The 19396-nt window shown below is 43.2% G+C and overlaps 2 protein-coding genes across 3 annotated transcripts; one reads left to right on the forward strand and one right to left on the reverse strand.

Annotated features, from left to right (window-relative positions):
* Positions 1-986: 986 nt before the first annotated feature.
* uap1 (UDP-N-acetylglucosamine pyrophosphorylase 1) lies at positions 987-12095 on the reverse strand. 2 transcript variants are annotated; one of them, XM_085773858.1, is made up of 11 exons: positions 11998-12095; positions 10683-10997; positions 9296-9500; positions 8116-8291; positions 7848-8020; positions 5396-5589; positions 5168-5308; positions 3007-3195; positions 2685-2726; positions 1633-1699; positions 987-1518 (listed from the first exon to the last, which is right to left on the reverse strand). In XM_085773858.1, the coding sequence occupies exons 2-11, from the start codon at positions 10957-10959 to the stop codon at positions 1426-1428; spliced, it is 1557 nt and encodes a 518-aa protein (XP_085629984.1). In that variant the 5' UTR covers positions 10960-10997; positions 11998-12095; the 3' UTR covers positions 987-1425. The 2 variants fall into 2 exon arrangements, with proteins under 2 accessions (XP_085629984.1, XP_085629985.1); XM_085773859.1 differs by lacking the exon at positions 2685-2726.
* A 1215-nt stretch (positions 12096-13310) lies between these two features.
* Positions 13311-18636, forward strand: ubxn6 (UBX domain protein 6). The gene is made up of 11 exons (XM_085773860.1): positions 13311-13491; positions 13974-14131; positions 15034-15098; positions 15222-15350; positions 15481-15578; positions 15723-15798; positions 15914-15998; positions 16099-16318; positions 16684-16814; positions 16904-17052; positions 17545-18636. Exons 1-11 carry the CDS (start codon positions 13409-13411, stop codon positions 17668-17670), a joined length of 1320 nt encoding a protein of 439 aa, XP_085629986.1. The 5' UTR covers positions 13311-13408; the 3' UTR covers positions 17671-18636.
* The last annotated feature ends 760 nt before the right edge of the window (positions 18637-19396 follow it).

Here is a 19396-nt window from a genome sequence, read left to right on the forward strand (position 1 = left end):
TAGCTGGACCAGCGCTGTCAATCAGCAACTCAGTTCAACTGAATTATGTAACTATCCGATTACATTACATTTTCCACTGACATTCATAGTACCCAGAGGAAGAATCCTCATGAGTTTGGTGCTGACCTCGACTTTTCCACTAGAACCACCACAAGGTTGTCTTTCGTGGTTTTGAACGTGTTAAATGTCTCGACACCTTTGGAATTTCCATTGAATCTCTGGTAGCAGTCATGGTTCCCTCTGGATGAATCGTAATGACTTCACAGATTCTCTGATTTTTAAAATTTGTAAATTTGTTGTTGTTTTTTTTACCTGCTACACATCAACATTTTAACATTATCACTGTGAGCATTCAGATTTGCTATAAAGTATAGCTGCACAGAGTTGCTAGCATGACTGCAGGGTCTTGTCAGATCTATTCAGATTTCACAGATGCTTTTAAAGCATCTGTACAAAGATGGTTATACAAACTAGGACGCCATTAACGCAAGTGTTTTCCTGCTGAAAAGTAAACATACTGCAGTCTTTCACATCATAATGCCGTTATGGAGCTGGAGAGTTAGAAAGAAAACGAGTCACAAAGGAGCCACAAAGCATATTTCCTGAATAGCTGCAACAGCGTTGCATGCTCTGGCCCATCTTAAACATAAACCATGTGCTGGAAACTCTGATTCAAGACACCGGGAGCTATAATGCAAAAAACACACCCTGCAGACACAGGCAAGTGAAACTCGCACATTCACATATTGCAGGCTGGTTTGTCAGAGAACACACTCAAACACACATGACAAAATTGTTTTGTTTTGTTTTTCAAGCAGGAGATTTCTTTAATAAAGATGATAGAAATCATAGCTTATTTTAAAGCTAACATCTAACCATCTGTGATTACAAGCAGAAAAGAAGCAAATATTATAAATACCCCCCACAGCCCATACCATGTACCTAGATTACATGCTAGTAAGAAACAGAGCACTCATCCTCTCAGCTCAGTCCAAAAGTGTATAAAAATCACCAGGTAAAATGAGCAGATGGTCATTCCCACCTATAAAGCATCTATCAGTACATATAAAAATAAGTCTCATGAGGAAAATAAATAGATGCACCTTTAAGACTGCTTCATCCAGTCAGTAGGGATTTCGTCCTTCATCTCATGCTGTGTTCAAGTGCTCTCCAAAACAAATATTAACTATGAATGACACACATACAGACTTTACATACAAGTAAAGAACATTTGGAGCTGAAAAATAAATGAACTTTATCGTTCATTAATGTCAGACGTGACAGCCTCTCTCTTGAACACATGCACACGACATTTGTTATTGCACAGCGATGATGTCACAGTTTCTCCCTACACATGATGAGAGACAAAGGGAGGTAGATCTTTGGGTTGTCCCTCTCTCTCTCTCTCCGTCTCCCCTTCATCGTCTAAACTCCGTTCTTCACCAGCTCGTGGACTCCGCCCTCGTCGATCGTCAGGGTTGGATGAAACTCTTTTCCCTCCACCAACTCTTCAAGGCCCTTAAAGAATAAGAGAGGTACTTGTTAGTGGGTGTACAGATCATTTCAGGTTTAAAGCAGGGGCAGAACAATATCTGGAGTTTCTATCTTATACATCAGGCATTGGTTCCTTACCTCTCCCCCGTAGGACACCAGTGGGGAGATCTCACATTTGATTGGCAGGTCTGTTCCATCCTTCAGGCTGCGTTGGAAAAGGACAAAATCGGGGAGGATCGGAAGATAAAAAGAAACAGAATGAATGATTGTCTCCTGAAAAAAGTAGAGGGACTGTAGCTGAGAGAAGCAGCTGTGAGTCCTCGACACAGCTGTTCTTTCACTGCGGCTTGTGATTAGAGTTCAAAGGCAAAGAATCAGAGCTTCATCATTCCCAAAACACGACCAGTGATTAGTCCTCTGACCCGTAAGAGACTTCCTCTAGAAGAAAACAGATGAATGACAGGCAACGTGCACTCATCCCCACCCAGCGGTGCCACATTGCTGTCACTCAGGCTGTTTCTTTCTAGAAAATCATTACAGACGACAACCACTAGTCACACATCAGATGTTTCAGGTGTTGTGCTGAGCAGCTGCACCACAGCAGCTGTATCGTGAGAATAAAGGAGAAGCTGAATGATTAGGGGAGAAGCACACACCTTTCCAGAGCGTGGATAACAATTCATGGGCACCATGAATGTTGCTGAAGCACATGCACATTTGTTTCAGCTTTAAAAAACAAGCAGATGGACTCAAACTCAAAAGGCAAACTGGCAAGCAGTGATCAGTTGCCCTCGTCGCGCACAAATCCACAGGTCCATCATCCGAGAGAGAGAGAGAGGGAGAGCTGTTGCTGTTCCTTGTAAAGTACGACTAAAGCCCTTTACCCAGCATGCAATAACATATCTGTATTAGTAGCAACCCACTGAGAGGAAAATGATCTGTCAGCAGGTCATTATGACTGTTCATCATCTGACCAGGACACTAAGAGCACTGCGCTTTCAGTCGTCTAAACTGATCCTTGCTGTCGTTCCCTTCATTACAACAGACCATGCGGGCCCCGATATTCAGAGGTAATGAAGGGAAGTGGACGCCAAGGATCAGAATTAGTGTTAACACGTACGAGAGAGAGGGGAAAAAGAGAGCCAAAAAACCCCATCACCATGCACTCAGTACTGCAGGGGAATAATTACTTTCTGTTGCCATCATCTGTGACACTGCCTGCTGCTCCGTCTCTGGAAACATTGCACGGGACACACAGGAGCAAGACCAAGCACGAGAGAAAGGGAAGTGAGTGTGTGATGCTAAAAGAAAATGATGTCTCCAATACAAACAACAACAAAAACAACAACAAAAAAAGCCAATGCATGTAGTTTGTACACAAAGTATAGAGAGTGTTTGAAAGGTAGGAACCCTTTGTGTTTTCATGCTAAACATGGAGAATGTTTGTCTGGTGAAGTGACGTGACACATGACATGCACAGTGGTGTTTATTTTCATGGCCGGCTGTGGTCACCTGGGTATGGCAGGCACGCGTCTGCCGTTCTCGTCGATGAAGTGTCCGCCAGCGTTGAGCACCCAGCGGTGGTGCAGGGACATGAGGGCGTGTCTGGCTGTGGTGGGTGTGTCCTTTCCGTCCTGACTGTCTGCATTCTTCAGCGGGGAGAACTCGTCCTCCCTCAGCACTTCGTACACGACGAACGTCCTGTTGGAAGCACGGGGGCATACATCGCATCAGCAAAGAGTGCAGAGAGCAGAGAGGACAAGCTACATTATGCTGGTCAAGTCTGAGTTTTGCTGCTTTTCTCTGTTTTATATCATTGACTGTAAACAAAGTGTCTTTGAGTTTTGAAAAGTTGGTTAAAAAAAACAAGTCTAACGATTTTTGGACGTGTATATGAATTCAGTGAAAAAAACGAATGACATGTTGTTATGTAAAATTTGTTATTTGTTCCTCTTTCTTGCACTGCACCTGATCTGATCTGATCTGTTGATCTGTTGTGCTCTTGTCACTTTCGAGGAACAACAAATTTGGGAGTCAAAGTGTTTATATACATTAAAAGATTAAGTGTTGACCCATGCTTCTACAGGTTAGTGGACCCACTACCTGAACCAGTGCCACCACTGAAAGGCTCTTTAATCCCCACACTAAATTCTGTCCAGGGGAGGAGATAGTTCACCCTGAAGCCTGTAGTGTTATCCTCTTATTTAATTGCATTCATTGTCTTCATTGCATTCACTGTTATTTATCATCCTTGTTACTGATTGAAGTATGTGTTACGTGTGTGTCTGTCTCTTCTTGTCTTGTTGCAAAACTAATTGCCCTTTTGGCCACAAATAAAAGTTGAAGTAAGAATGGCAGGTTTCAGGTAAGATTAAGTGAAGAAAAGAGCATGTCCTTAGTGGAACTACCCTGGACAAAAAAAAGAAAAAAAAAAAAAGGTAAACTCTCCAGCTGGCACTGTTAAATCAATGAACAGACAATGAGTGCTGAGGTAAACCCTCAGGTATTCATGACGTGACATTCTTAAAATAAACAATTCATTGAACCTCATCCGACGTTGCAAACCATGGATCCATGGACGAATGGATGAGAAAGCTGGATACTGTGTTCAAAGACCTTTCATTTTTACAGAGGCTGTACTAGTGCCTGTCTGGCTCGGCTGACTTCATGTTACTAGCTATATTAGCCTTACTATACAACTAATAATACAACTAATGTATTAATGTCTATAGAACTCTTTTGTAATGACTTCAGATGTTTCTGAGCCAGTGTGCATCACATGATCCTGTAAAGCTGAATGTGACCGGAGATGGATACACTCTCATCACGCCACGTGCTCTGTTACACAATAAAGAGTCACAAATGAAGCGTTACATAGTTGAAGCTGTGGAAATGTGCATTATCAACACTTTGCTGTCAAACAGCAAAAAAATATTCAAAACCTTGTGACTACGACACACGTAATATATGGCACATGTGGCCACAAAACAGAGTGAGGGAGCGCAGACCAAACAGCGCTGAGAGAGAGAGAGAGAACAGAAAACAGTAGGACCTTCTTTAAAATCAGGCTGCTAAAGTGAGTCAGCCCATCTGGATTCTGCGAGGAGCTGCCAGTCCAGGCACGACTGTAATCCGTCTCCAAAGCAACACCAAAAACTATTTCTCATCTCCGCGACTTTGAAATATGGCAAATAAACCTCGAAGGAAGCTGGACATGTCTGCAGTGTTTTTCCATCAGTCAATCATTACAGGAATCCTTTCATTAGATGTAAAGTTCTATTAGCGGCGGCGTGACTCAAAGATGATGTCATGTAACACTGGAGGAGGTGGAATGAGTGAACAGCTCATAAACCTCCGTCCTCCTGCAGAGAGCTTGGCAGGCCCCGGTCTGCTGGACCAGACCTCGGAGCCGTGCCATGACTGAGGCTGACGGGTAGGGATGGGGACTGGAAAAAACCAAAAAAACAGGGGGTCGGTTCAGGCGGTGGAGGGACAGATCGAGGACCAGTCAAACCCCGAGCTCAGAGGCCAGGAGAGCATGAGCAATTCAGCCATTGATGGAATTCTTATAACTTTACGGGCTTTTAGTTTGTGGTGCGATGCCATCGACTGACACCGTCATACACACACACGCACTCTGTGCTCTCTGTGGAAAAAATGCACTGTAACTCACTTGGCGAACTGGAAGATGTCAAAGACAAACTTTTCCATTTTAATCCCGTTCGGTTTGTCTGGTTTGATCAGCTGACCCTGGGCATCCACATATGGGATCTTCTTCTGGGCCACGTGGTGCTGCAGCTTTGGCTCATATTTCCTGATGGATTCAAATTAAATTAAAAATTTAAAAATTGCTGTACATTTATTATATAATGATGTTGTGTTACTCCTGCGTTTGTCTTACTGCACTATGTCTCTGAGGAAGGAGAAGCTGAAGAAGTGATTGGCCACGTTTCCTGCGTTGAACATCAGTCGGCCGTCGGCGCTGCGTTTCTCCGCGGTTGCCAGGGTGATCTCGCTGTACTCCACCACCTGGTAACGGCCGTCCACCTTGCAGACCACGCCCACCGCTTCTGTCGGATTGGTTTTCTCCACCACCTGGAAGATTGAGGTCAGAAGAAGAATTTTTCTAACTGCAGCTACAAGGACGGCTGAATTATTCACGTGAATAACTGATTTACTGAAATAGGACTTTGCTCTTAAAAACCTTCCACTTTCTATTGCCAGCAAGTTGAAGCCTGCAGTAAATGAAGAATAAAAAAAAACCCTCTCCCCATCTGTTGGTTCCTAATGATAGAGTGGCGTCCTGATGAAGGGTTTGGTGAGCGGGGTGGGGTGAGGGGTAGGAGCTGGTGGTGAAGCCACATGAACTGTAGTGGAGCTTAGTAATTTATGATGGGAGGGTGGGACTGTGCTCTGATCTGATCCTTCCATCTCTGCTCCACCGCACAACTCATAATGTCGAGCAGGAGCAGGGTCTGGATGATCCTCGGTTGCATATTTCAGTTTATTCTGTGTTAGTTGGAAAAAATGGAGAATACCCAGTATGATAAAACATTTATTTCACTGTGGTGCTGCGATGAAATGCTGTCTGAGTTAGAGGAAGTTCAGGCTCATTTCTCTCTGCGTATTATACAGAGACATGACCCAACCGACGTGTGATTGGTTAAGAAGAGAGCGAAGCTGTGACAGGCTGCACTGAGTAAAACCTGGAAACCTGATTTGGTACTTTGATGGAGTTGCCATGGTATAAAAATGTATTTCAAAACCTATGCAGGAGAATCAGACGGCAGCAGTTACTCACAGATGTCACATCACGAGATCTTAAACATATTTTTTATGCCTTTTATGCGCAATCACTCATTTGGTTATGAGTCAACAAAGGCATGTTTCCTAATGGCTGCACGTCTGCTCTTTATGGTTTACTGTTAATTGGATTCCCTACCAGTGGTAACCCCTGGCAACAACAAGTCAAACAGCCTTTACAGCAGTTTACCTAGTGACGTCAGGGCCCAACTCTGAGTCTGCACACACATTTTTAAAGTGCCATCACAAACTGACTTAAGTTCAGCAAATTTTTATGATATTCTTGCAGAATCACATGCAATCCTTCTACATTATGTTGCGTTGTACTGTATTAATAGAACACAAAATGTTTATTTATCCATCCTTCATTTCTGCTTTTTTCCCTTCGATATGCTCATGGAACAACAGATGCAAATTTCTGCTACTAAGTGTTTAATTGCTTTTTTTTTAACCCAAGTAAAAGATCTAAATCACAACAAAGGACAAAAGTGTGTCTCAACAGTGGATCTCCTCTTCTAACTGATGGACGTGTTCTGTGAGTTGCTTTTTAGCTATTAACTCCTTGGCCGCACTGATATCTGTGCCTAGCTAAACTAAGGAAACTAAGAGCAGTTATAATCAATCATGATGACCGTTTGTTTGCCAGTGGAGAGGTTTCCAGTTCGACCACTGTGCCCTGAAAAAAGCCTTTTTCCTTCCACCAAAATGAGAGTACACTCTGTCCAAAGCAACTGTTTAGGAAAAAAGTGTCATCTCCTCAAAAACACTCGTTATCTGAGACTGTGATGAAAAGCAGAGGAAGACTCTGGGCTCAACCCTCAAAATTTCCTAGAAAGCTGTAATGAATTTATTGCTCGCAAAAGACCACAGGAGACAAAGTGGCCTGTGTCGCCACCGAGTGGTGAGCTGAGGAAGTGTCGACACTCGACGGTTAAACTGTTTGGACGGCGATCTGACCACACCCTTTACAGGACATCACAAATTTGAAAGACGGGAATCTACACCCGTCACTTTGGCGCATTCCTGGAATTTAAAATCTAGACCGGCTGGACCGCATTCAACCTCCATTCAGGTTTGACTGCCACTTGTAAAGCTCTTAACCACTTACAACACACGTGTCAGTGACTAATATGCATGTTTCTCTGCCTTGATTGAGAGATGCTTGCGTGCATGCCTGCAGTATTATCATAACTTCCTTGTCTGATAAAAGATAAGTCTGAGTTTATCAGCGATACAAGTGAGTTCATTGTATCAAGCAACTTTATGGCAGGAATACGGTAAGTTTGCTACTGTGTCAAGTCAACCTTTGTTAATCTTGGTTTTCTTAAGATGAACCATCTGATGTGATGAAGACTTTTACTGCCATGTACAACACAGCTAAGACCACTGTAATCCGAAATGTGTTGATGAATGAATCGATCTCTGATGATTCAACTAACTAGCACTGTGGTTCATCTCTAGACTCTTTAGAAATCCCTACGGTGCAACAGAGATCGGACATGAGGTGAATAAAGACAGCTACAGACAAAAAGGCATGAAGTGTGACCAACCTTAGCTCCACAATCCGCTCCCTTCTGCACACAGAAACCAATGAAGGAGGGGTCTGCCACTTTGACCAGGATGTTATCCACACAATACACATGGATGAACTCAACCCCCCTCTGTGCCATGTCTTCTATGATGCCCTGGTTCCCCAGAGCTCTGTAAAGACCCCCATTTCCATCTGAAAATGCAAGCACAGGCAGACTTGTTGGAAACATGACAACTCCACTTAGCAAATGAGAAGTTCTGATCACACATCCCAAGGCGGGAGCTTACCGGGGGCCATGGAGAGCTTTCCTTTGCTCTCCAGGATGATCTTGCCCCTGTAGTCCATGGCTGGAAGCATGCCCTGCTGAAAGAAGATGATGTTGTTCTTGTCTAAGCCAAAGTTGTTACGTTGTGAGAAGAACTCCTTTGTGGACTCCATCGTCCTCCCGCTGGTCATGATGTACCTGAAGGCAACAGAAAAGGAACATTTTTTAAATCTTTTATTTATTATATACTGTATGTATATATATTGTTATTATTGCACACAGGCCCACTGATACTGCAACCTTTTTGTGTGTATGGTTTTGTATATTTTCCTGCCGCTGTGACACTTTGAATTTCCCCCCTGGGGGATTAATAAAGTCCTTTTCTATTCTACACTATTCTCTATTTGTTTTTCTATATCATTTATACAACGATAAAACAGACAGTTGAAGGAAAAGTTGGATGTATGCTTCGGAAAACCCTTTCAAATGAATAAAAATCTTCTTTAGGGCAAGGGAAAGGGCAAAGGCAATTTTATTTGTATAGCCCGTTTTTACAAACAGTTTGTCTCAAGGGGCTTTACATGGCATCATAACAACATCCTCTGTCCTTAGACCCTCACATCCACTGAGGAAAAACTCCATGGAAAACCCTTTTAACAGGGAAAAATTGGAGAAACCTCAGGGTGAGCAACAGAGGAGGGATCCCTCACCCAGGACGGACAGACGTGCAATAGATGTTGTTACAGACAACATCACAAAATCACAAACGTAGATCCCAGCTGGCACCTCCCAAACCCAGAGACATAAAACGCTGACTTACATGAAAGACAATAAAAACAAACAAACAATCTGCCGGGAAACGGAGACTTACTGAAGGAGTGTCCCTCTCCTAATTCTGACATAACCTTCATTTACTGTTGAACCACAACAACATTGTTATAAAGACTCACTTCGCTGACTTCCTGGTATCTCTATCTTACAAAATTCCCCCGCTCCACAGGGTATTAATCCTGTTCCAGTAACACAACTTCCCTAATGAAGCTCCCTTTGATGCTGACAGTGATTTGGCCCAGATAGTCAAATGTTTTTTGGCTCTTGTTACATATGAAGAGAGACAGTATTTTTATCTATTTGTTTTTCTCAGCTGAATCTTAAACTAAAACACTTCAGTCATCATCTCAAAACATGACATGATGTCTTACCAAGGAATACAGCACTTGGTTTTGTGCCTCTGCTCCGCCAGCTGTTGCAGCTTCAGAATGCGTTCAGCCTGGATCTGGTATAGGGTTTTATGGGATGGCAGCCCCACGTCGTACATGCCTTTGGGGTACGAGACCCCCAGTCTGGTGCCTTGGCCTCCAGCCAGCAGCAGGACGGCCACTTTACTCTGAGAGATGCATTGAAGACCTGCAGGGCCACAGAGCACAACAGTTTGAACGGTCATAAATGTTTAGGAAAAAAAGTGTGTGAAAGTGACACATATCTGTATCTGTGTAATAGATACGATGGAATATGATCAGTTTACAACCACAGTATCTAATCTCCAGTGATCACTATCATGCATTTTTATTGCCTTTTGTCATAACATGTTAAATAACAACAAATTCAACCAAAACAATGTTGATAATAATTATTCATAAGAATCAATGAGGAACTGCTCAACCGTTTATCACCAGTCTAGTCCTCGTGGACTCTGGATATGACATATTAAATTAGCCCTTAAGTAAACTCCATATCTCTGGTCCAATGGGTCAATGATAATAACGGTTTATCATACATAAACTGCAGATACGTGACTTAATATCTGCACTCATTTTACTTTGTGCGTGGCAAGAGACAAGGTTTATACCCTTGTACTGGGCAGGCCTGCTAGACTTTGTGACTATTCTACCACCAAATCTACAAACACACACTCACACTCACACACCACACCCTGCACACAAATTTGGTCCCAACAAAGCAGGATGACCTCATGATGAGGGTCAAGCAGCAACGCTATTTACGTCAGACTCAGATCAAAACCAGATGTTGTCGACGGCCCACCTCCACTGTCATCCTCCCCCTGGAAATAAAACCCAACACACTCACTACATGGCTAGACCCCCACTGCAAGGGGGATTGCGCAAGAGCATAATGAATAACACAATATGCCACATTCATATTTCAAATCCACGCAGGAGAGTGAAACTGGGAATAGTTAGTGAGTTGAGGCAACAGCACAGAGAGGAAATAGGGGAGTCTCTGGTGCTGCTCAACTAGGACTTTCAGCTATTAGATAAAGACTTATAGAGGAGCTGGGCATACCACTGGAGGTCAACCCTATAATTAAAATTATCTGAGTGCTCACACACCCACCGCAGCATCACGCCATGTGATGTTTTAATCCCTTCCAAGCTTCCCAGGCAGATACCAGGAAATATTTTCTCTTTCTTACCTGAAAGACTGCTCCTGCCCTGCACACCCTGTTTAACCACTGTTAATAATTCAAAACACTCTCACTGTGCTGATCGACTCACACTGTAATTAATGTTCAGTAACTGTAAGAATAAACATTTTTGGGGGTCAGAAAAAACTTTTGATGGAGCTCACCAGCTAGTTCCCAGTCTTTGAGACTCTCTCTGTCCCTCGTCACACTCCCCAGCACCTCCCGGGGCACTGCCTCCATGCGGAGGTCCATCTTCTCATGTTTGCTGCTGCTGGACGTCTCCATGGCGTTCTTGAAGAAGCCATTGATCTCTTTAAAGTCCATCCCCTGCAGGTCCTGGGTCAGCTCGGCCTGCTCCTCTGGGCTCAGTTCACCCAAGAACTGCAGGAGGTGAGACTGGCCGGCTTCAGCCAACCTCTGGGTGAGTTTGCTGAGGTCCATGATTGACAGTGAATTTGATTAACTCTGCGACTGCCGCACTGAAACAGAGATGAAAAAAAAAAACAAAGTAACAACAAGAAGAAGAGATGAAACTGGTAACAACAAAGTATTAAACGGGGCCACCGTCTCAGATATCATGTCCTCAGGCAGGTTTTGGGAAAACTACATGAAATGAGGACACATTTACATGAAAGTCATTCATGGCTTTATTGTTATTGAGGGAGGAAACTGAGTAAGTTCAGTCACAATGGAAGGAATTCTCGCGTCAGAGATTTAAACCTGGCACCTGGCCACAATGAAGTTAATATTATTTGTTTGGTGATTAATCAAAATCTGTATGGGTGGGTGGGGTTCCTCTGCTGAAAATCTGACTCATAGCATGTAAGACACAACCACTGACCAATACACCAGTCTGTGATAACAACAAACCATTTCTTCACTATGGAAACTATAGGATTGGTGAAACTACTACTCTTCTGAACCAACACCCACAATGAGCAGCCTGCTAGACCAGGAAATCATCACATCAGTGCCGGGGGGAGACCGTCACCTCGAGGCTGTGAAAAGGATGCTGAAGGCTGCTTTCACATTCTCCTCTAAGTGGGAACTGTCAGACATAAGCATGAAATAGCCCCCTGTATATTTATAATTATAGAAGTCACGTTTTCATGTCACAGGCTGCTTTGTGAAGTCTCTCACAGGGTTTTGGAGATGGAGCTGCTCTCCTCACCAAAACACAGCAAGGTAGGACTCGATCAACAGGAAATCTAACTACACATTTAACGCAGTTAAAGAGATGTCCCGCTGCTACTGAGCTCTCCTGTCTCCTGCTGCTGTGTATCGTCAGGCTGAGGTCCATGTGTCAGTCGCCGCTGTGTCCAGTCGGAGCAGCAGCAGCAGCAGCAGCAGCAGCAGCAGCAGCAGGCTGACAGTCACAGCACCAGCAACCAGAGAGCAGCAGCTAGCAGCAGCTAGCCGGCTAGCTGTGAGCTCAATAAAAACATTAAAGATAGAATGAATGAAACATTAAACTCTCACCTCTCGTAGGCGCTCCTCTAAGGCTGGAGACCATTAAAGCCAGTCGCGGTGTGGTTAGTTAGTTGTACTGGTTACGACGCGCCTCCCACCCGGACTACACCTCCGGCTACGTCACGTTGACGTGGCACTAGCGGGCTGTGTTCTGTGTTCTAGTGCTGCGTTCACTTGGCCCTCGTAAATCTTATTAGTTATGGTGTCGGAGGGAAATTTGTCTGCTGTGTGAACAATAAATAAATAAATAAATTTGGTTTAAAAATAAAAATCAATAGCTCCCAGGTCATGTTACCTATTAAACCCAAAACCAAGTGCAGGACAGTAGAGTTACACGTGCTGTGTGAGACACACCTCTTTTTTATTGCATTTTAACCTTTTAACACTCCTTTTTTTTTTACATTGCATTTCATACTGTAAATATTAGCTCAATAACCCAGGTCACAACCAACTAAGCAAGACATGATTAGATTTATACTTGGCTAAATGACTCTCCTGCACTGTCTGTTTTCTTGTCTCTCATACAGGAGTCAAATATAATACAACCATGGTACCACCCCCCTCCTCCTCTGTTCAGTGAGAGAACAGCCTGATGTTTTTAAAGTACATCTACCTGAGTATTGCACTTAGGTATTCTTCTTTCAGTATTTGTACTCCACTCCACAGCTAATAATTGTATGAGTGCTGTATTCTGAAGTCAAAAACTTATTTTGTTTATAGTTTTCACTGCAATAATCAAACATACAATGTAGAAGACATACAAAACCAAAGAAATAGAATAGAATAGAACATTTCATTAAAGTAGTGGTTTCCTGGATTTATGCCACTACTGTCTGCATTACAAAACTGTCTTTTCAAATTATATTGGTGGCATCAGTATGATTTGTCCTCCTTTTTCCTAAGGATCTATGTAGAGGGGGTGATTGGAAATCCATCGTGTCAGTCATCAGAAATGTTCTGGTTACGGTCATAGGTGTTGAGGAAATTTTAGGAAAGTCTTTATTTATTTTTTGCCAAAATGGTAGGTTAAGACCAGTGACGAAAATATGCTTTTAAAAAATGTCCTGCCCTTTATTTTGTTTAATGTATAGCAAATATGTTAAATGATTACGTTTTCTAAGTTTAAATGTCAGAAAAATAAATCATTTGACTAGCCTGACAAGCCAGACTATACGGAGCAAATATATTTTCTGCCGCTAGGGTGCGTAGATTTCTAGGCTATCATTTGACAGCTCCAAAACCAAAACCTGTTATGTGTCAGTGTTGCCGTCGGCCACACGGGGGCGACACCACCATCTGTGAGGCGGAAGCAGTTTGTCACCGAGCAGAGGCAGTTTTTTGTTTTGGTCTTCCTCCTCCTAGCTCAGGCTGGCTAGGTGCTCTGTCTTCACGGCCACATTTACACCCACAGCAGTCGGAAATGAAGAAGTTTTTTGATGACTTTAAGAAAGACATTAAATTCAAGTCGGCGGGACCTGGGAAGAAGCTGACAGAAGACACCAGGCAAGTGGCAAAGTTGTTTATTCATCAGCCTAACTAACGCTAACCACAGACAGCCACACAGCTAGCTGGCTAAGCTAAACTAAACTGTCAACTGAGAGACAGCCGTGGTCATTAATGGTCACTGGGTGGCTACAAGCACGTATGAAAACTGGAACAATGTTGAGCAGTGGGTTTCACTGTCAGTGTGTGTGTGCGCAGATATATTATGTAACAGTCAGCCCACGTTCAGAGGCGTCCAGCTAATTTCAGAGCAGCTAGCGGCTAATCCTTGAACAAGATTATAGAGACTGTGGTGCTTCTTGTGATGTTGACCTAACCAGCCAGGATCAAACAGCTCCAGAGATAACCTGGTGTCTGTGTCGGTGACAGAGAGCCGGGGTTATAGCTCCACTATGGGGAGGGGAGGGGAGGAGGGAGTTTTAAGGGCCATCATGGTCCCAGACAGTATGCCTCACCTCTGTGCTCAATAAAACTCCCCACAGCGCCAAACCCGATGCTTTGCAGAGCAGCTCCAGTGGCAAACACAACCGCCATGCTCCCAGCGAGGGAGCACAGAGAGCTGGGGCCGCAGCTCTGGCCCGGATCGAGCAGCAGTCCCGGCCCAAGGTGCACACCTCTCAGGACGCCATCAGGAACCAGGGTGAGACCGGCTGATGATGCACAGTGCCCTGAATCACTCTGGGCGGTGGCTGCTGACACCTAAAACTCATACTTTGAGTAATGTTGCTATGTTTAAGTCATTTCAGATAAGTGCACAGTGCACAGGGTCGTTGGATGGGTTGTTAAATGTGCTTTGAAGAAAATACATAATTATTTAGGACAACTTCAATAACCTGCATTACCTGCTTTACACAGTGACTGTGTGACCCGGACACATTTTGTTTGCTACTCTACTGCAGGCTGCAAAAATGCAAAGAATGAAAGAGGAACTATCTTAACTATGCTACTTTTTTTTTTTACCTTAATTAAACAGCTTTGGAGTAATTGTGATGGTTTAATAAATAACTTGTTACAGGAAGAATGAAGGCTCTCTGCCTTCCATCTAGCGTCTCTGAGCTGAAAACCAACCTTGTAACATCAACGCCACCGCCCCTGTGTCCCAGTTTTTGTCTCAGCAGGCACCACGACACAAACGCCCCCGTAACTTGTAATCACTTGTTTAAGACAGATAAGACAACACAAATATATATCTAACGTTATGTACCCCTCTGTTGATTGATTTCTCACCAGCACCGTTGTAAACAAATGCACATGGCCAGGAGGAGGGTTAGCAAAGCAACAGAAAAGCGACCAGACTTGCATTGTTCCTCTTTAACCCCTTTGCTTTGTGTGTTGTCTGACATTATTTAAGATGTCTAAACTATCAAATTGATGGAGAATGATTATGGCTGCTGAGCTGCATTTGAATGTGTTATTGGATAATAGTCTATAGAGTCATTGTAGTCATTTGTGGTCATCTTGTCAGGCTGATTGATGAGAGTTTGATTAAAGAATCAACCCACTTTATAACTGCTTATCATACATGTCTGTGTTTTCTCATAGTTAAAAAGGAACTGCAGGCAGAGGCGGCTGCTCAAGCTGGAAAAGAAAAGGCAGCTGCAGCAGAGGTATGTAAGATACTGATTTATTTGGTGAAATCAAGGTCTTTAAAATTACACATTTAAAGATTATATACCTACAGTGACAAGTATTTAGTCTGATGATACCAGTGAATGGCAATTTCTCTCCAGGGATCCAAAGTGCCAGTGACAGATCCTTCCTGTCTCTCAGTGTCAGGTGTGTATTTCACCTGTCCCCTAACAGGAGCCACTTTAACCAAGAGTGAGAGGGAAGTACACATTAAAGAGGCCATTTTAATGGTACGTCCAAACATAGCATCACTTGTTCTTGTTTTAGTTTGAACTGGAATGCGCTTTAAGTTTGTATGAGATGAAATGATAATGTCAGCTGGTGCTGTTGATAAAACACTCACTCTGTTTGCACTGGTAGAGGTTCGAGGAGGATGCAGTTGAGGCCTCTGTTATGATGATGCACACATTTAACAAAGACAAAGACAAAGTGAAGGCTGCTGTGGACATTATAAGCAAGTAAGACATAAGACAGATTGTGTTATTATGTACAACTAAGACTGACTCTGTTTCTTAACTGATCTGTCAGAGTTCAGTCTCTATGTCAACTTAATATTCCCAAAAATCCTGTTATTTCACATGTGCTCATTGTTTTGTCAACAGATATGTGGAAAATATATGTAAGTGTCCCACGGAGGAGAAGTACAGGAAGATTAAACTCAGCAACAAGGTGTTTCAGGTATGTATGTAAGTAACTGGATTCAGATTTTTTTTTAAAACCAATTTAATGGGGAAAGATGAAGAAGATTTTTTGCATTTCTTTTAGCTCATTTCTCCTTTTGTTTTTATTTCAGGAGAAACTACGTAGTGTGGAGGGCAGTAGAGAGTTCCTGGAGGCTCTGGGCTTCATAAGCGTCACGTTTCCTGTAGACGGTCAAGGTGAATTAAAAAATAAATGATGGTGCTTTTGATAAATACCAGCCAGTGGCTTTTCAAAAAATCAACCTGACAAACACAATCATCCTTTCCTGGAGTTCAGAGGAGGAAGAGGAGTTCCTGGTGTTACCGGAGCAGAGCCCTGACGCCCTGGAGCTGATGAAGGAGCGGAGGGATCGACTGCAGCGAGGAGAGCCGGTCAGAGCTCAGCTGGACCGGCAGCCTCAAGCTTTCAGACCGACGACCGACGCCCAGCGCTTCGAGCTGCCGCCAGAGTTCTACAACCTGACGTCAGAGGAGCTGAAGAAGGAGCAACAGCAGAGGTACAGACCCCCCTGTTTGCTCCAGATACATGAGTAAACAGACTGGATTCACACACAGCTTATGTCAAATAAGCAAAGTCTACTGATGAAGGACGGTTTAAAGACTGCATTGCAACACATTTTTGCCAATAGGTGAAGGCTAAAACAAAATCTTTTGGTTCACTTGTTCGCTATGCATTGTTTTGCCATAAGACAACTACAAAACTACAATCATGTCTGATTCTGGCCAGAAAATACCTAAGTATGCATCACATCCACCTCCTATTACCATGGTCTGTTAGTGTTTGTCCATCAGCAGATTCTGTCCTGTCAGTGAGCCTGCACTCAACGCCCAGTGTTTTTTTTTGTGTGTGTGTTTTTTTTAGGAGTGATTTAGTGGAGAAAAACGCCATGCTGCGCACAAAAGCCATGAGGGAGAAAGAGGAGCAGAGGGAGAGAAGGAAATATAACTACACCCTGCTCAGGATCAGACTGCCAGATGGAAACCTGCTGCAAGGTAAGAAGATGTACTTTAATCAATATTATTACTATTGTTAGCCCTCATTCGTATGTCAGTGAGTCAGTGAACACTCGTTGTGACCCTAGGGACTTTCTATGCGTGGGATCGGCTGCCTGTGTTGTTTGGATTCATGCGGGAGTCCCTGGTGGACGGGTGGCAGCCCTTTGAGCTCATCGCTCCTGGAGGACAAAAACTAGAGGAGGCTGAAGAAGTCGCTCTCGCAGAAAGAAACTTGGTGAGTTGAAACAGCATACAGCTCAGGAAACTGGCCTCACATAGTAACAGATTGTTGGACAGGCTCACGTGTCCCTCTAGTATTATGAACATGGACATTGCAGTTTTGACTGTTTTTATTCAGTACAATATGCTGTACTACTAGAGCTACAAATGTGTATTTATGCGCCACTAAAAGTAGTCCCAACACATGCACTTTGAGCAGTGTTTGCTAAATCAGTGGCTGTGAGAACAATTTAGACCACCTTTTATGATCTATCTATCTATCAGTATTTTTCAACCTTGGGGTCGGGACCCCATGTTGGGTCACCTGGAATTCAAATGGGGTTGCCTGAAATGATCAGATTTGTCATTTGAAAATGTATCTTATAATATTTCACATATTGTATATTGAACACCTTTTGGCCCTGATGATTAGTGCCAGTCATTTGTCTGTCAAAATATTTAAATGTCTGTGTGTTTTCCTTTCTGTGTGTTGGTTTGTTTTTCTTAGGTCCCTGCAGCTCTGCTCACCTTCGCCTGGGATGCAGCTGTGCAGGCGGATATTGCAGCCGCAGGTGGAAAGAGCCCCACCCTTCTCAAACCGGAGCTTGTTGAAACCATTCGGACCCTGAACTGAGCTGACGTACTCTTGTCCCTGAACTCTCCCCGCAGCCCCACAGCCTGGCTCTTCTGAAATCGCTCCTTTGCAAACAACTAGTGATGAGTGTGTGTTTTTTTTTTTGTTTTTTTTTACAAATGCTAACTTGAGTCATTAGCAGTGGAAACTTCACCCTAATGCGCTTGTTCTGCTGAGCACCCCCCACCCTCTCCTCTGTCTTCGCTGTGGGGGCTGTGTCTCCCTGAAATCTGTCACAGCAACATATTCTGTTTAAAGAAGCACTACTAACAGATTTAAGGAGAAAGCAAGTGGCAAGTGTTGTTTTGTGATGCATCCTGAATGTACATGCTGTGTCGTCAACAGGCCTGACAGTCCTCTGTGCTCTACCCTGCAGTCAACCAGTCAGTCAGGTGTGAACTTCATGTGGCATGTTGAGAGACCCTGTTTAAACTGTGTCACCACTTCCTTCTTCTGTTCTTATTTCCAAGTAAACGGTCTACTTTTCTTACACACAAATGACATGTACGCCTCTAATTGCACAGTCACATAGATTCAAATCAAGAATAGATACTGTTGTTGATTTGTGTATTGATTAAGTATCCCTGCGCCTACAGTAGCTCCTAGGTGTCAGTGCACTGGCTTTACTGACAACTTGAAATGCTTAAGGTTTCGTTGGGCAGTGTTCAAGGTTAACCAAGTGTTAAATGTTTCATCTGATGGTCAACTGGTCTGATTTTGATCCGAGTCTGGCTCCGTGACCATAAACATACGTAAGCTTTTGATTCTTGTTTGTCCTCTGCAGCAGCCTTGCACTCTTTAGTATTGTACAACAAATGGGCTTCTGTGGATGCCCTGATAATCAAAAGGTCAAATTGAAAGACTTTTCTGTGTATAAGCACAAGCCCAGATATGAATCATAAGTCAAACATTGTTTTCTGGTTAATTTGACTTGGTCCAAAGCAAATATTTACAGTTCTAAGAGACTCTTAGAAACATGCTGTCGATTCTAGTACCAAAATGCGTAAGTGTGTTTTATTTTTAAACACTAGTTGTATATATTGTGCCCTAAATGTGACACGACAGCTACTAAATTATAAGGGTTTGCTGCAGAAACTTAATGTAACCAACTTGCTCTGGCATTTCGTGTTGAGATGATTCAGTTCCACATTTTTCCTGACAACCGTGTCATTGAAGGTAAATGCATTTGTTTTGGTGGTGGTATAACTGTGTAAGAACATCCACCAGGCTAATGTGTAAAAGCTAATCTTAGCCTCTCCTGCCTGTGGTTGGTTAAGACGACAACAACCTACCTCTCACCACTCATCTAATACATCCCAAGTCAAAGTTGTAGGATTTTGCTTGTGTGTGTTTTTTTTCTCCCCTTACCACCTGAAATGTGCATGAGTTTCAGTTGCACAGCAAAAACACAACTCGTAACTTCTGCGTGCGAACAAGCTTCATCTCAAGTATTGGTTTCATGCAGAATTTGATACACTCCCAGCATTTGTAAGGCCATGTCAGCAACGTTTCTGTAGTCCACAGGCTTTCAATGAAGGATCGAAGTGTTTTATCGGCATTGTAACATTGTTGAAAAGTAATTAGAGCAGTCACGTCCTGTCCAGATGTTGAGTTGTGTTCTGTTGCTTTTTAACCTGCCTGTAATTTTAAAAAATGCTTGCACTGCATCATATTTTTTGTTTAATAAACATTTATGAGGCAAGGCTGTTTATTTTCAACTACTGAC

This window comes from Trachurus japonicus, chromosome 4, assembly GCF_045865225.1.
Source record: "Trachurus japonicus isolate A0001 chromosome 4, Traja_1.0".
Taxonomy (NCBI): Eukaryota; Metazoa; Chordata; class Actinopteri; order Carangiformes; family Carangidae; genus Trachurus; species Trachurus japonicus.

Coding starts and splice junctions, on each gene's coding strand:
- uap1 (XM_085773858.1), bottom strand. CDS start 10,959: ATGGACCTCAGCAAACTCACCCAGAGGTTGGCTGAAGCCGGCCAGTCT. Junction 9,501..10,682: donor CAAAGACTGGGAACTAGCTG/GTGAGCTCCATC, acceptor GTGGCCCTGCAG/GTCTTCAATGCATCTCTCAG. Junction 2,727..3,006: donor CGCGTGCCTGCCATACCCAG/GTGACCACAGCC, acceptor CAATGTTTCCAG/AGACGGAGCAGCAGGCAGTG.
- ubxn6 (XM_085773860.1), top strand. CDS start 13,409: ATGAAGAAGTTTTTTGATGACTTTAAGAAAGACATTAAATTCAAGTCG. Junction 15,351..15,480: donor TTAAAGAGGCCATTTTAATG/GTACGTCCAAAC, acceptor TTGCACTGGTAG/AGGTTCGAGGAGGATGCAGT. Junction 15,999..16,098: donor GTTTCCTGTAGACGGTCAAG/GTGAATTAAAAA, acceptor CCTGGAGTTCAG/AGGAGGAAGAGGAGTTCCTG.